Raw genomic sequence first — 15,660 nt, forward strand, 5'->3', positions numbered from 1 at the left:
CGGGCGTGAGCCACCGCGCCTGGCCTGTTCTTTCATTTTTATATCAAAACTGCTCTGTTTCTTCCTGATCCAACATAAAACTATTTCCATCCCCCCATGACTTTAAATTGTGTCTTATGGACCCCTTCCTCCAACGGTAAACACACTATTTTTATCTTTTTTTTTTTTTGGTATGGAGTCTCGCTCTGTCACCCAGGCTGGAGTGGAGTGGTGCGATCTCAGCTCACTGCAACCTCCGCCTCACTAGTTCAACCAATTCTCTGCCTCAGCCTCCTGAGTAGTTGGGACTGCAGGCACCCGCCACCACGCCCGGCTAAGTTTTGTATTTTTAATAGAGACGGGGTTTCACCATCTTGAACTCCTGACCTTGTGATCTACCCATCTTGGCCTGCCAAAGAGATGGGATAACAGGCATGCACCACGTACAGCCTGTTTTTATCTTTAACTTTGTGAGTCACATCATCTGTGTGTCTTCAAGTCCATGCAGATGATCTTCCACCTGCCTAGCTTCTTAGTTCCTAGACTTAGGCACTTGCAGTGACTTCCATGTTCACTGCACTTCAGCCACCCTCCCATGGCAATGTAACAGAGCATCTCACTGGTTAAAGTGCCCTACCTATGATATCAAATACAAATATTCTACTTTATTGCCTGCATTTTTCCAGCTCTTTAACTACAGTGCATTCACTATATTGTTCTAGGGTTTTATTAAATCTTCTAAATCCCTTGGACCTTCCATTTGTCCTTTCACATTTCTAACTTAGGTCTGAGTACACATTCCCAGAGTTGATTATCTTAATTGCTCTTTCTGTCACAGCAGCTCAGCAACTAGTACTAGAATTTGCTTTCTTGGCTGTTTCTTGGCTCTTTTAATTCTGGACACTTAGGGCAATAAAGGACTAGGCGGGGGATTCCAGCTGGGTCTATACAGTGGTCTCATTGAGTCTTTAGTGGCCCAGTAATCCTTCAAACAATATTCCAAATATTCATTGCATTTCTCAACCCCCTAACTTAACTCATTCTTTTCATTGTGAACTGATGGTTTTCCTATCTTCTATTTTAAGGGAACTTGTAGTCTCCCTCAACCTCTTCCCCTCGTCCCTCCCTCCTCCAAGACATAACTACTGCCATGCATATCCCCCGCTCTTTTACAGAGGCAAGCTCTCCAAGGTGCCCTTAATTCCATTTCCTCCTCCTGTTTTTCAGTCTTCAGCCTTGTCATCTACATCTTTAATTTCTCCCTTTTTCTACTAGTATCTTTCTTCTAACTTACAAAACTCTCAAGTCACTACTACTCTTAAAATGAAGAAATTAAAAAAACCCTAGCTTCCTAACGATACCAGACACTCTTGAGCTGTTTACATTAACAACCTCCGCACTCACATTCCAGTGAAAACCACCGGCAAGTATCTGCATGCCTCACTCCACTCCTTACCGCTCCTCTAAGCTTTGTTACTCCCTTCTTTCCCTTAAGGAGACTGTCTACTACAGATAGTCTCTTGGATGGTGTTCAAAAGCATCAAATAACAGAACACAATGCTTTAAAATAAAACCGTGGGATTCAGAACTTTGACAGATGGTTCTTCTTGCTCTTCCTTTCTACCTTTGTTTATTGACTTGCTTTACCTGTGTGAGTATCTTTCTCTCCCAAAAGCAGCTCCTCAAATGAGCAAAGAAATCGGAGAAAATTTGAACTGGGGAGGTAGAAAAGATAATATAATCTGGAATAACGTTTTATTAGGGACTGAAGAAAATTATCTTAAATAAAACACACAATGGCCAGGTGTGGTAGCTCATGCCTGTAATATCAGCACTTTGTGAGGCCAAGGCAAGATGATCGCTTGAGCTCAGGAGTCTGAGACCAGACCAGCCTGGGCAACATAGTAAGACCCCATCACCATATTTTTATTTTTTTTTGAGACAGAGACTCGCTCTGTCTCCCAGGCTGGAGTGTAGTGGCACGATCTCGAATCACTGCAACCTCCACCTCCTGAGTTCCAGCGGTTCTTCCATTTGTATAAAAAACAAAACTCAACTCCCCCTTGCCCAACAAAAAAGTCTACATTGGAAAAAAAACTGTACAAAAATGGTGGTTATAATTATTTCTTTAAAATACACTTTCATAGAAGGTCAAAATCCTTTTTATTTTTAACTGCAGGTATAAATCTGAGGAAAATTTAATAAGATGTAATTGATGTAATTTTTGATTTAAAATTTAGTATTTTAATTATAGATGTATCATTGTTCAACTTAACCTCCGTAAAGCAGTAAGCCAACACTCTAAATTTTCTTGATCACATATCTTCCTTCTCTCTTCCTTGCTCTCTCTATATATACAAAGTCTCCACTGTGCTATTATAAAACATACACAAAAGCATATAAAAAAGAATGAGATCAATAAATACAAATAGAAATTCCAATGTTTTGTTCACCAAAGAATTGTCTTGTATTATATAAACTACTGCTTTGGAGAACATTATTACGGACAATCAAGGAGAAAGTCAAATGGAATATACTGAATGGTTTGACATAATGAGCTAACTTTATAAACTGATTTTTAAGAAATTCAACTGTTTAAAATACTAAGTTTTTAAATAAAATTTTACCTGTGCTATTTATTAGCTCTGTCCTAAAGAGCACACACATTTGATGGTAATGAAAAAAGGGAAAAATCATTCTTTCCTGGTTAATATATAAAATGAAGTGTGGGTTATTATTATACTTCATGAAGTAGCAATCTTGTGAACACTGGCTCTATTCTACTATACTTAACAAGGAGGTAAAATGAATTCTCTCAAAGACTAGGATTTAACTTCAATTAGAATACTACATAGCACCACAAGTCTAAATAATAGTATTATAAGCCAAGAAAGAAGAAATTCAAAATTAGACAAAACACACAGAACTAATTGCAAAATGTGACCATAACATACATTTATACATGTTTTTGAATGTATATTTCTGAGTTCATAAACTTTAGTTTGGAATTCATTCCAAACAACTGTATAAATAAGAAAGAAAAAAATGTAACCAGTCTCATTTTCTACCTCTTGGAAAGGAATTCAGTAGTTTTAATTAAGTAGTAATTAATTAAATTTACTACTTCCTGCCTATCTGTGATGGATCATAATCTGCACTAAGGGCCTGAATCTTGCCAAACTTCACTTTCATTACACAGAAGCCCTTAAGAATTCAAAAAATTGTAAAGTAAAAGTTACTTAGTTGTGGGTTACCTCAGAACTGAAAAGCCTTAATTAAAGAAAGCCCTGTAAAAAAAAAAACAGCGTGTATCTATAATGCTTTTTAAAACCACCTTTTACTTACGTCAACAGGGACCAGAAGACTCTTGCCAAGATGTTGATTAAAAGAGAGGCACCAGGCTTCAGTGTAACCATTCATGTTAGGGACATACTTCTTTATTGTCTCATCATTCAGCCTCAGCCACACACCATCGTCATTATGGATCTATAGAAAAAAAGCAACAGAAACAAGCCAGGCCTTCCTGTAAGTCCTATGAGGCTAGCAACGTCTGAAAGTCTGCAAAGCAGGAAAATAATGGTGGATGTGGAGATCAAGCATCTAGTTTTTGTAGAAAGTAAGTCTGAGAGACCTTCCAGGGAAAAAAAAGCAGCAAAGAGTGCCAACACAATATGATAATTCATGTGACAAGATTATAAAAACAATTTCACTTAGGAATAAACACACAAGGAAACCACACTTTAAGATACATAGTTTAAACAGTAAAATCAGATGTTACCCAAAAGAATACGAATCTTCCTTCCTTTATATTTATATTCTAAGAATCAGAAGTTACTTGGTTGTATTACCAGAAAAATATACTCTCTAAAGTTAAAGCAGTAAGAAACACATTTCAAAACAAACAACATTTTAAAATGTCATGAAAAACTATACCTATTTTCAGTGAATACATGTATAGATTTCTGAATACTATGTTGAACATTGTTCTTTTCATGTTCAAAATATAATTTTAGTTATTTTTTAACGATAAAATAAATGAATTGTTTGAAACTCAATGAACACATTCTATAAAGTAGTTTTAAAATATTTCCCAAACTGCTTAAAACACATTCTGACAAAAAACTCAATAACCTTATTATTAAGAAAACAATGCAAAAACTTTCTGTCCAAAATTTACTACCAAGAGCTCCTTTATCAATTACCTCATCAATAAAAGTGATAGTTCCATTGACTTTCACTATGCCTATCTGCTCACTCTGAAGGGAAGGGTGGCTACGAATGCGAAGCCCTGCGCTGTCCTTGGCCACAAATTTTCGAACCTGAGAAAGGCAAAGATAAACAGTGAGGTAGGAAGAACATGGAATAGAGATCTTATAAGTAGCAAGAAGTAAAATTAAACAGGTTTGAAAGTATCATAATTCTTAACAAGGTTCCAGAATTATTTGTAGTGAGGCTCCCTCTGCAAATAACAGTGCTTTATAACACTAACCACAGAACTTTTAAGCACTGAAATGTATATTACTGAAAATAAAACTTAGACAATTATATATATTTTAATTCATTTCTAAATATTGAAGATACGTGTTAAGAAGGATAAAAACCATTTGTTTCTGTTAGAAAAACAAATTCAATTACCAATATTTCATTTTTTAACATGCAGTTTACCAAAATGCCTGTACTTATTCTTTAGATTTCAGAAGTTAACTTTTCCTTTGACAGTAGAGGACATTTTCGCCTTGCAAACTTTACACTTTATTTCAGTAGACTTTTTGTTCATTGTAAATGTTATATAGCAGGAAGAATACAATATGTATCAATTACGATAGCATTACACAAAGAAATAAAGAAGTACATATGTTATAACTTAGAAATATTACCATAAACTACTCTCTAAATTTATTTAGGGATAATTAGAATTTAAGTCCTGAAATCAAGTAAAACGTTCGATGTTTACTGGCCATTTTGAAGCATCAGTGACAAGCATGTAAAAATTGAATGATTCTGGCTCTCAGCTCATTCTGCCCTAACCTTATTAGGCTGAGGTTCAGTCTTTGGTTTGACCAGCTGAGTTCCTGGTGGTATCATCCCTTTTGGTGGGTCTTTTACTTTTACTTCCAGACCAGCATCTGTCAGAAAAATAAGAGAACTGTAACACATGAGAAAAAAACAGAAGGAAGATCCTTAAACCTAATCTTACAAACATCCACAGGCTATTTTAAAAAATTAACACAAATATCTGATTTCTGTCCTTTTAAGGTAATGGATATTTAGTAAGCTAAACAAGAGAAATATTTTAAAAATGGCCCTGAGATTCTAAAGGAATATCTCAGGAGGTTAAGGAAAAGAAGGGGCTCCCTATTTTTAACTAGAACATATGAAATGATACAGAAACAATGGAAAATAATAAAAAAAAAAAACCCTTGAGAATTAAATCTTATCAGACAATATGAAATTAGAATACCACTCATCATCTCTACCAGTCATCTCTATGACAATGTAGCATGGTTATGAGAAGCTGAGGTTCTCATGTTAGACTGCGTTGGTTACTCCGATATCTTGCACTAACTGTTTGACTCTCTGTGCCTCAATTTCTTCATCTATAAAATGGGAAAAATAATAGTATCTAACTCACCGAGCTGTTGTAGGAAATAAATGACTTAAAATGTACAAGGGGCCATGCAGAGTGGTTCACACTTGTAATCCTTTTGGGAGGCTGGGGCAGACGGATCACCTGAGGTTGGGAGTTCAAGACCAGCCTGGCCACCATAGCGAAACCCCATCTCTACTAAAAATACAAAAATCAGCTGGGCATGGTGGCGCACACCTGTAATTCCAGGTCAGGAAGCTGAAGCATGAGAATTGCTTGAACCTGTGAGGTGGAGGATGCAGTGAGCAGGGATTGTGCCACTGCATTCCAGTCTGTGCAACAGAGTGAGACTCTGTCTCAAAAAAAAAAAAAAGTACATGTAGAACAAATTTAGATATATATATTAAATGCACAATAAATGTTAGCTATTATTATTGTAATTGTTCTAATGAATTATTATCTCTGCTTGTCCATGGTCAAGCAAGGTTGCAGCCCAATGATGGCATGGGAGAAAACTTACGAAGAAGAGCAGTGAAGTTGAGTATGGAAGAAAATGGATGATTCTAAGTAAGCAAGTCTTTTTCTTCAGCTTCATTCCAAAAAACAAATACAAGTGGATTTTTCTTATCTAATTTGTATCAGTTTCCTTCATCCCACAATTAGATAAGATGATGAAAAAAACTCTATCTACCGAAATTTTACCAGAATTTTTAGAGAGAAGAAAATCTTCACAATGTCGTTCTTGGCTATTTCTACTTTTGAATTCCTACTGTAATTTGTATCTCTTGTATGTCACTACTTATATTCTACTTCATATGATTTTGGTTTGCCTGTTTTACTTTCACAGTCCTCAGTAAAGTGTTAACACTTGACAGGAATTGTCTTACTCAGGACAATGTATGCTCAGAACCAAAAAACAGTTGCTGAACTAAAGGCTTTATGGATATGTTGAAATAAACAAGAGTGCAGCAAAGGCTGCTGGCGAAGGTCTCTAGAACGGTCAGGTGAACTGGACATATCTGAGTCTATATAGTTATATTAATGTATGAGAACATACAATTACATCAATGTAAAGTACCTCTTTACCTCCACTGACAAAGCAAACTACTTAAAGCAGAGTTTCCCAAATATTTTGGTGAAATATTAATTGGTATTATTACTATCTCCACCCTGTTTCTCTCTTTCCCACTAGCAAGGGGTCCCATGATAAGGATTAAACATAGACAAATTTCTTGATTTCAGAACTTCTCAGAATCCCTAATATGTTAATGTAGATTGTGTGAATGTCTCAAGTGAGACTACCATATACAAGTTGAGCATCTCTAATATGAAAACCCCAAATCCAAAAAGCTCTAAAATCTAAAACTTTTTGAATGCTGACATGATGCTCAAAAAAAGTGCTCATTGAAGCATTTTGAATTTTGAAATTTTGAATTAGGGATGCTCAACTGGTAGCTATAATACAGCTATTCCAAAATCAGAAAAAGTCCAAAATCTAGAATACTTCTGGTTGCAAGCATTTCAGATAAAAGATACTCATCCCGTACCAGGTTTTTGAAATCTATCTGATCACAGAAACCCCTTTTCTTGAGGAGCATCAGGAAAAATAACGTTACAAGAAATTCACACTGATAAGTACTATAGTTTTCTCCTTGTTATCCTATTATACACACAGTTTAAAAGTAAAGTAAAGAAAAATGGCTGAAAGACAAGCAGTATGTTTTTCAAAGTTAATGGTTGTGATGATTAGTTCTAGGTGTCCACCTGACTGAATTAAAGAATACCTAGAAACCTGGGAAGGCATAACTTTTGGGTCTGTGAAGGTGTTTCCAGAGAAGACTGGCATGTGAATGTGAGTGGAGTAGGTGGAGAAGATCTGCTCTCAATGTGGGCAGGCACTGTTCAATCAGCTGGGGACACAGAGCAAACAAAAACAGAGGAGAGGTGAATGCATATCTATTTTCTGGAGCTTGGATAAACACTTCCTCTACTGTCCCTCGACATTTGAACTCCAGGGTCCCCAAAATTTAGACTCCAGGACTTATATCTGTGCCCCCCCCTGGATTCTCAGGCCTTTGGCTTCAGACTGAGAGTTGCATCATCTGCTTCTCTGGTTCTGAGGCCACCTGCATCCCAGGGTCTCCAGCCTGCAGGTGTGGCCTATCATGGGACTTTTCAGACTCCATAACTCTGCAAGCCAATTTTCCCTAATAAATCCCCTCTCATGTATCTAATATAGTCATGCATTGCTTAAGGATGGGGGAAATGTTCTGAGAAATGCATCACCAGGCAATTTCATCATCGTGCAAACATCAGAGTGGACTTATGCAAACCTAGATGGTACAGATTACCTGGGTTATATGGTACAGCCTATTGGTCTTAGGCTACAATCCTATACAGCATGTTACTCTACTGGATACTGTAGGTAACTGTAACACAATGGTAAGGATTTGCATATCTAAACATATCTAAGCATAGAAAAGGTACAGTAAAAATCTTACAGGACCACCACTATATATGTTGTTCGTCACTGACCAAAATGTTATGAGGCACAGGACTGTATAGATATCCTATAACACATTGATAGATTGAAAAATGCATTCATTCATCCATATTTACTGTCATTACGTGCCAGGCACTGAGCTACACTGGAAGATCCAAGCATGAATGCTTTCTGCTCACAGTCAGGAGAAGCACAGACACACCCACAAGGGAGAGACAGGGTAACACAGCACCGTGGAAGAGAGCACACCTGACTATTCACATCAGGGAATGCAAGGAAGGAGTCATGAGGGCTACAATGCTTGGGTGGACACCAGAAATTATTACAAAATGTTAACGCACTAATTAAATACTCATTATGAATGAGAAAACAAGGCCTCAAATAACTTATGAAACCTATCCATATGTATGAGGCGAGTTAAAGGGCAAAACTAGAAGACAAAAATAATTTTGATTCTAGTTATTCGAAGTAAGTAGTAGCTCACAGCTTAAAAAAAAAATTACCAATTTCAATGCCATCAATGGTAACATGAATAGTATAGAGTCCAATAGCCCCTGGAGTCCAATTTGCACAATAAGTCCCATCATTATTGACACGGATCAGCATATTCTCACTGGGTCTGGAAAGAAATAAGATGGATGTTGGAAATTTTACTTTTGGTTAAGCAGCCAACATCATTACAATAGTTCAGCAAACATTTAATTTGTTTGCATACCTCCTCGCAATCCTACCACCCTGCCATATAGTATGCTTGCCTACTCTCCAAAATGCTTGAATTTCACTTCTTTCTTACCTCAAACCTGCATCACCTCTCTTCCTCACTCTCAGGTGATCATGACCTTACCTCTTTCTTGTGAGACAATAAGCAATCAGATACAACCTCAAAGTTGCAATGTGATTAATAAACCTACTTTCCCCTGCCTTCTCTCATGGTAGAATGGAGGAAGTGTCCTGGATTTGATCCAAAGCTAGCCCCTGCCCTTGTCCTGTGAATCTTATTCCCTCAACATTTTTATGCTGCAATCACCTTGTTCTCTCTCATGCATCATCAATATTCTCAATTTACTGAACCATTTCCATTAGCACACAAACTTTAGAACCTTCGCTAACACCTCCCTTTGATATTACAGCCTCCTCTAGTAAGGTCTTAACATCTCTTCTCCTATTTATATCAAACTCCATTTTCTCACTTTTACTTCCCTCCCACAATTTATCCTTACTAGGCTTTTGTTTCCAACATTTCCTTACACCTGCTGATGTCAAAGTCACCTATGACCACCATGTCCCCAAGTTCAATGGTCACTTCATCCTCAGTAATCTCTCAGTAGCATTTGATAGCTGACAACTCTTCCTATCTTGAAATACTTCCTTCCTTTTGCTTCAGCGACATTTATTTTCCTGGCTTTTTTCTTATCTCACTGGTCATTCTTTGTCAGTGTTTCGTTGCTTTCCCTTTTCTCACTACCGTTTAATTTAAGGAATGCCCCAGGATTTGGGTCTGGGTAATCTTTTTTCTACCTATGCCATCTATCTAGGTGACATCCATTCCTCAGTTTTAAATAAATGCCATCTCTATGTAGATGATTCCCAAATGTATTTTCCCCATGAGTTTCAAACTGGCATTTCCAGCCTATACATAATTCTGCTATCCCAGATTCACTTCAGGGACTTTTCTAAATTCTATGGAGGTGATCTCTCCAAACTATAATGCATCTAATTATTTTTTCCAAGTGTCTATTTTAAGAAGTACTGTTACTAACAAATATAATATTAACTCAAAAAAATGTGCTTAAATCTGAAGTTAACAGAATTACTTATGGGCTGAAAAATTAAGACAGTACAATCAAATACAAGTATACCACATGCTGAAATCTCTCCACAATTCATTGGAAGGACAAAAGGATTAATTTTTAAATAGCAAACAAATGAAAAACAAACTAATCAATCCTAAACAAGTCAATTTAAACATTTTTAGATACTAGATACCTACTTTACATACCTACTTTCACTAGTAGGTAGTATTATGTAATATACTGGCAGTATTACAGTTGAATGTAAACACATGCTTTCTGCAAATCTATACATTATTATGTGACAAATCTCTATCAGCAATGGCAACCTAGAAAAATGCTATAAAGTAATTATTTATAGAAAATAAAGTTGAAATGCAGGACGATATTAGTTGCAAGCAACAACACATGTTTTGGTTATACTTTGAGAAAGCGATTCTTACCTCTTAGGAGTTGGTGATGCAAAACGTAGTTCTTCAAATGAATAATTTTCATAAACCTTTAAAAAAGAGACCAGTAACAATTGTAAAATCATTTAGAAACATTCTCGATTAATAGAGTAATACATTATTCAATAAATGGTTGTGAGACAAGTGGTTATCCATATAGGATAAAAAGAAAAAACTCAATTACCTACATTAGACTATTTATTAAATATAAATTCTATGTAGTTTGAAGATCCAAAAGTAAACACCAAAACTTAAAAAAAAAGCAAAAGAAAAAACCAGATAACATCTTCTGAGTACATTAAAATTTTAAAGCTTTCCAAAACAAAGATACTATAAAGATAGGAAAAGCTTCCACCTCGGAGAAGGAGATTTTTAACTTGTATAACCCATAGGTGATATGCATCCATAATATATAAAGAACAAATCCATACAAAAGAGATAAACAACAACAAAAAAAGAGTCAAGACAATTCTCTGAAGAAGAAATCTGAAAGGTCAATAAAGACCAGAAAAGTTATTTAACTAAACTTGAAAGAAAATACGAAAGAAAACAAAACTAAAATAAATCACATCATGGTCATCAAATTGTGTTGGTAAGAACCAAGTGCTGACGAGAACATGCAGCACCTGCTACTTTCATACACTGCTCGTGGGAATGTGAGTTTTGACAATACTTAACGTAGTTGAAGGTGTGCAAGCCCTACAACTTACCAATTCCACTTCTAAGTATGTATCTTACACAAACTCTTGCTCATGTACAAAAGGAGACAAATACAGAATGGTTATTTCTGTACAGTTTATAATAGGTGTCCATCAATGGGGGAATGGACAGATTATGGAATAGTAACCCAAAGGAATACTTTAAAGCAGTTAAAATGAATGACCTATAGCTACATGGCTGAACCTCAAAAATAACATTAAGCAAAAATCTGGCAAAATGATACATACAATATGATACTATTTTATAAACTTCTGGAAAACATATTGAACAATCCAAAATATACTGCTTATGAATAAATTTGTATTCAACAAAAGCCTAAAAATATACATAGGAATGAGAATTACTACACTCAGGACAACAGTTACCTCTAAGGAAGGGGTGGTAATGGGTCTGAGGAAGGGTTTATGCAGGCTTCAATTGTACGTGTAGCAATCTGTTTCTTAATAAAAAATAACAAAATGACCTGAAACAATTATGGTAAAATGTAAAGACAAAAATGGGCTGTAGGTACACGAAACTTGGCACATTATTCCCAATACTTCTGTATGCCTGCAACATTGGCAAAGAAATCATTATCTTTCAAGTTCAGGTCAAGATGTCCAACTGCTCATCCACTTCTAACTCCTCCTGTACTTACAGTAAAAGGAAGCAAACTCAAAGCCCCTTTCCTTCTCTCTACCCTTTTTGTTTTCATAAAAATGAATTAGGAATGATCTAGCTGACTTTACCTACTCAAAAGTTACACGTGAGAAAAACGCAAATTAAGGCTGAGTCTTTGGCCATACAAAGGTGAGAAAAGAAGGAAATCCAGGTTTCTAGACTTTGAGTACAATGTATTTTCTACTTCATCACTTTCCCTCAAATACATATTATTAACACACTTAGTAATGAAAGAAGAGACCATATCTCATTTTTCCATCCTCTACAATACTTGGCTCACTACTGGGTGAGTACATAGTATCTGTGAATGGTTGATAAGGAAAATTTCCTCCCGGAACCTGAATTAACATTTCACAGATACTGTTTGGGAATGGTATTCTATACCTGCTCTAAACCTAGGCTACTCAGAACATGTTTGAAATACTGCATTCTGTTGTGGTAACAAAATTTGCAAAAGAAATTATACAAATTGAAGCATGTTCATAGGAAACTAAAAGACTAGGGAGGTAAGGAGACTAGAAACTAAATTCCTTAAATAAGTGTTGGAATAGAGAAGAATTTGTAGCCTTGACTTCTTTAACAGCCAGTGGACAATTCATCTAGAACTCCAGTTTCTCATTCCCTGATTTCTTTAACCTCAATAACTTCAACTTTTTTCCAGCCACTCACACCAAAAGTCACAGACCTGTGACACTACTCAGAATTGTTCTGTCTCTGAAATCAAAATAAAGTGGGCTGTTCAGTTTTTTTTTTAACCTCAATAACTATTCCTATATCTACTCTGATGTCTAGTCCCTCTAACTTCCTTGACTCTCTGAAATTTCTTCCCTTCCAAACTAAGTTAGGTTCCATTGTCCTCTCTTTAGCTACCATATACTCAACTTCTTGTTCCACTGTTCTTTTGCTGAACTATCTAGCAAAATTTTAATGCTAGATCAATCCAAATGATTATTTTACCCATGCTCATATGACTCACATTGTTATTTACAAATAATCTTCAATTTCAACTTATTATTCAAAGGCATCTAATGCATCTTTTCTGATCGGTGCTTTCTTTCAATCTCAAGGAATAACAATTTCATTTTTTCCCCTTTGTTTCAAAACCTTGACCCTAAGATTCATCACTTCCATTTCCAACTCCAAACACAAAATCACGGTTTTAAATAATTCCTTTGGCTGCAAAACCTAAAAATTTACTAGCATCTGTATTAAGCTTTCTTTTCCTTCTCCTGGCAGAATGAAAACAAGCACTACTCCTCCTATTTAAGGCCACTGCTACCACTTGAGCTCTAGATTCTATTTTTATATTCAGAGTGTCTTTACTGTTTTCTTTCTCTGAATTATCTCCTAATCAGCACTCAAATATGTAAGTCTATCTCTATTAATAAGACCCCATACTCCAAAGCCTTCACTCAATTCCATTTCCTCTGGTTCTTTCTACAGTCAAACATCTTGAGAGGCTTATCTACACTCACTTCAGCCATTCCCTTAATTATGTGTTGCTTCTTTGGCTAGTATTCTTACCAGTGTGAATTGTTTTTCCTTTTCCTTTCTTTTTCTCTTATCTTGTAAATCAATATTTCTCAAAGTATAGGTTTTGAATTTGAATCACTCTGCATATTTGTTTCAGGCAAATTCCTGACTCTCTCTCCAAACCCACTGAATCTAAATCTCTGGGTGTTTGGAAATCTTTTTTTAAAGTAAGTGCTCCAGATGCTTCTGATGTAGAGAAGAGTCTGAGACTCAGTGATACTGGTGTTTCTTAGGATCCTATCCTGGAACTTCTGTCTTCATTCACCATAGAAGGTATCATCTATTCCCCATGACTTCATAAGCAATGTAAGTGCTAATGATTCTTGAATCCTTTTCTTGAGGTCAGACTGTGATCACTCAGGTCTGTACATCCAACTTTGTTTTATACATCTTCACAAAGGTATTTCAGAAGTACCTAAAACTCATCTCATCCAAAACTGAATCTGTTATCTTTCTTAACCAAAACCTGCGCTTCTTCCATTATCAATTGGACACAAGCTCAAAATGTGAATTTCATCTTTTATTTCCTACCTTTCTTCTTTACTCCACCTCCACTAGCTACCAGGTTCTACCGATTCTATTGAATCTATCCTGATTGACAACTCAGTAGTCCAACTGATCAGCATATCTAACCAAATTAAGTCAACAGTCCCCTAAAGAGACTAAAACCAAGCCATGTGTCTTGATCATTTGCCCAATTACACCGTCCATATTCCACTATAATCTTTATAAAACTCAAATCTAATCAAGCCATTCTTCTACCCAAAAGCCTTCAATGGCTCATGACTGCTCTCTGAAAATGCCAAAATTATAAACTTCAGCTTCGAATAATGACGACCTTGATAATTCAGACTAACGCTGCCTCTGAAGATAACTAGAACATCCAAAATGTATATTTTTAATGTCTAAAGTTATTGGAGAGCTAAAAATCCCAAAGAGATTCTAGGAGATACATCTGGCATTTGAGAGAATCCAAAACTGAAGGGGGGCATAGGTAAATAGCGAAACCCTCAAGAGATACATTCTAGCACGAATAGTAAACCGCAAATAGACAAGTACTTAGAAATTTTACGTTATTTTTATATTTTGTAGAGATGCGGTCTCCCTATGTTACTGAGGATGGTGTTGAACTCTCTTGGCCTCAAGTGTTGCTCCCTCCTTGGCCTCCCAAAGCACTGGGATTATAGGTGTGGGCCACTGTTCCTGGTCAAAAGTAGTCAAATACTTTCACAGGAACTGAAACTCAGCCTAATACACCTGTATCTCTGATTGGATTAACTTGATCTGTAATTGATGATCCCCTTTGGACATCTGTCAAAAACCAATGAAAACCCTCTCTGAAGATAGGATAACATTATCTTAAAAGTGTTGCTGCAAATTTAATATCCATCAAATGCTCTTTGGACTTATAATTTCGTGTCTGATCTGAAACACTGAAATGTTGGTTAAATAAACGAATGTTGAAAACTAAAATTTTTCTGATAAGTAAAATAAATTACCTTCATCATTGTTATGGCAATATATCGAGCTTCCTTCACTATCATTGGTTCATATGAAACATCTAGCTTTGGTGATGCCAGTCCTCCAAAAGTCATGTCAGTATTAGAAGATGCAGTTGTTACTGCAGGACTGCCAGGAATCCTTTGAGGTTTCTTTGCTTGATCTTGTTGTAAAGATGTTTTTTTCTGAGAAACAGGGACAGCTTTCACTTCCACCTAAACATGGTATTACAGAAACCAAATACTATTATTATTTAATTGTCACTGACATCAAAATAAGCAACTTACAATTATAAACTCACAATTATGCATACTTTATGTTAGCATTGGTCTATCTCTGGCATTCCTTTCAAAGGCTTATTCAACAGAGTTCAAATGACCTCAAGATGGGTTGACAATACGAATCATGAACACAGTGTAAAACAAGGCCTCATCATTTTGGAATACATAATCAGAGATATCAAAACATAAAAACAAATGCACCACTAATAAAGTACAGGAAAAGGCAGTGGAATGAATCTACATTAAGTTATTGCAGGGACTAACAAATTATTTTATCAGGTAATGCAAGTGTAAATGCTTTCCCACAATCTCAGGACATTTTAAAGCACTAATGTCAGTTTCAGCTGCACTATTCTAAAGAAGAAAATGTTCTCTATTGATAGAAGTTTCAAAAATTAACACTTAATGAAACAAATCTTACACTTAAAGCCCAAAGATGTTTCTTTACTCTAGTGAAGAAAGAATATTACTAGACAGCTCTATCACTAACATAAACATTTAAACAATCTATTAATAATTAAACTTTGCAACTCAATTTCTTCAACAATAAAACGGGACTATCTTTCATCCACTAACTCTACAGTATAGATGCAAAAAACAGATTTGTTAAGGGATGTTAATATATTAAAAATACAAATTGTCTTATAAAAATACCTTT

The 15,660-nt window shown here is 35.8% G+C and overlaps 1 protein-coding gene across 1 annotated transcript in view; it reads right to left on the reverse strand.

Moving 5' to 3' along the window:
• Window positions 1-15,660, reverse strand: part of MYCBP2 (MYC binding protein 2, E3 ubiquitin protein ligase) — a 282,706-nt gene that overhangs the window by 90,616 nt on the left and 176,430 nt on the right. Inside the window, exons 47-52 of the mRNA XM_025364179.1 lie at window positions 14,721-14,936; window positions 10,303-10,358; window positions 8,573-8,688; window positions 5,008-5,105; window positions 4,182-4,298; window positions 3,325-3,465 (exon numbers count right to left, since the gene is read on the reverse strand). Coding sequence (XP_025219964.1) covers window positions 3,325-3,465; window positions 4,182-4,298; window positions 5,008-5,105; window positions 8,573-8,688; window positions 10,303-10,358; window positions 14,721-14,936 — 744 coding nt within the window. The remainder of the gene's footprint in view (window positions 1-3,324; window positions 3,466-4,181; window positions 4,299-5,007; window positions 5,106-8,572; window positions 8,689-10,302; window positions 10,359-14,720; window positions 14,937-15,660) is intronic.

Source organism: Theropithecus gelada, chromosome 17 (genome assembly GCF_003255815.1).
Source record: "Theropithecus gelada isolate Dixy chromosome 17, Tgel_1.0, whole genome shotgun sequence".
Lineage (NCBI taxonomy): Eukaryota > Metazoa > Chordata > Mammalia > Primates > Cercopithecidae > Theropithecus > Theropithecus gelada.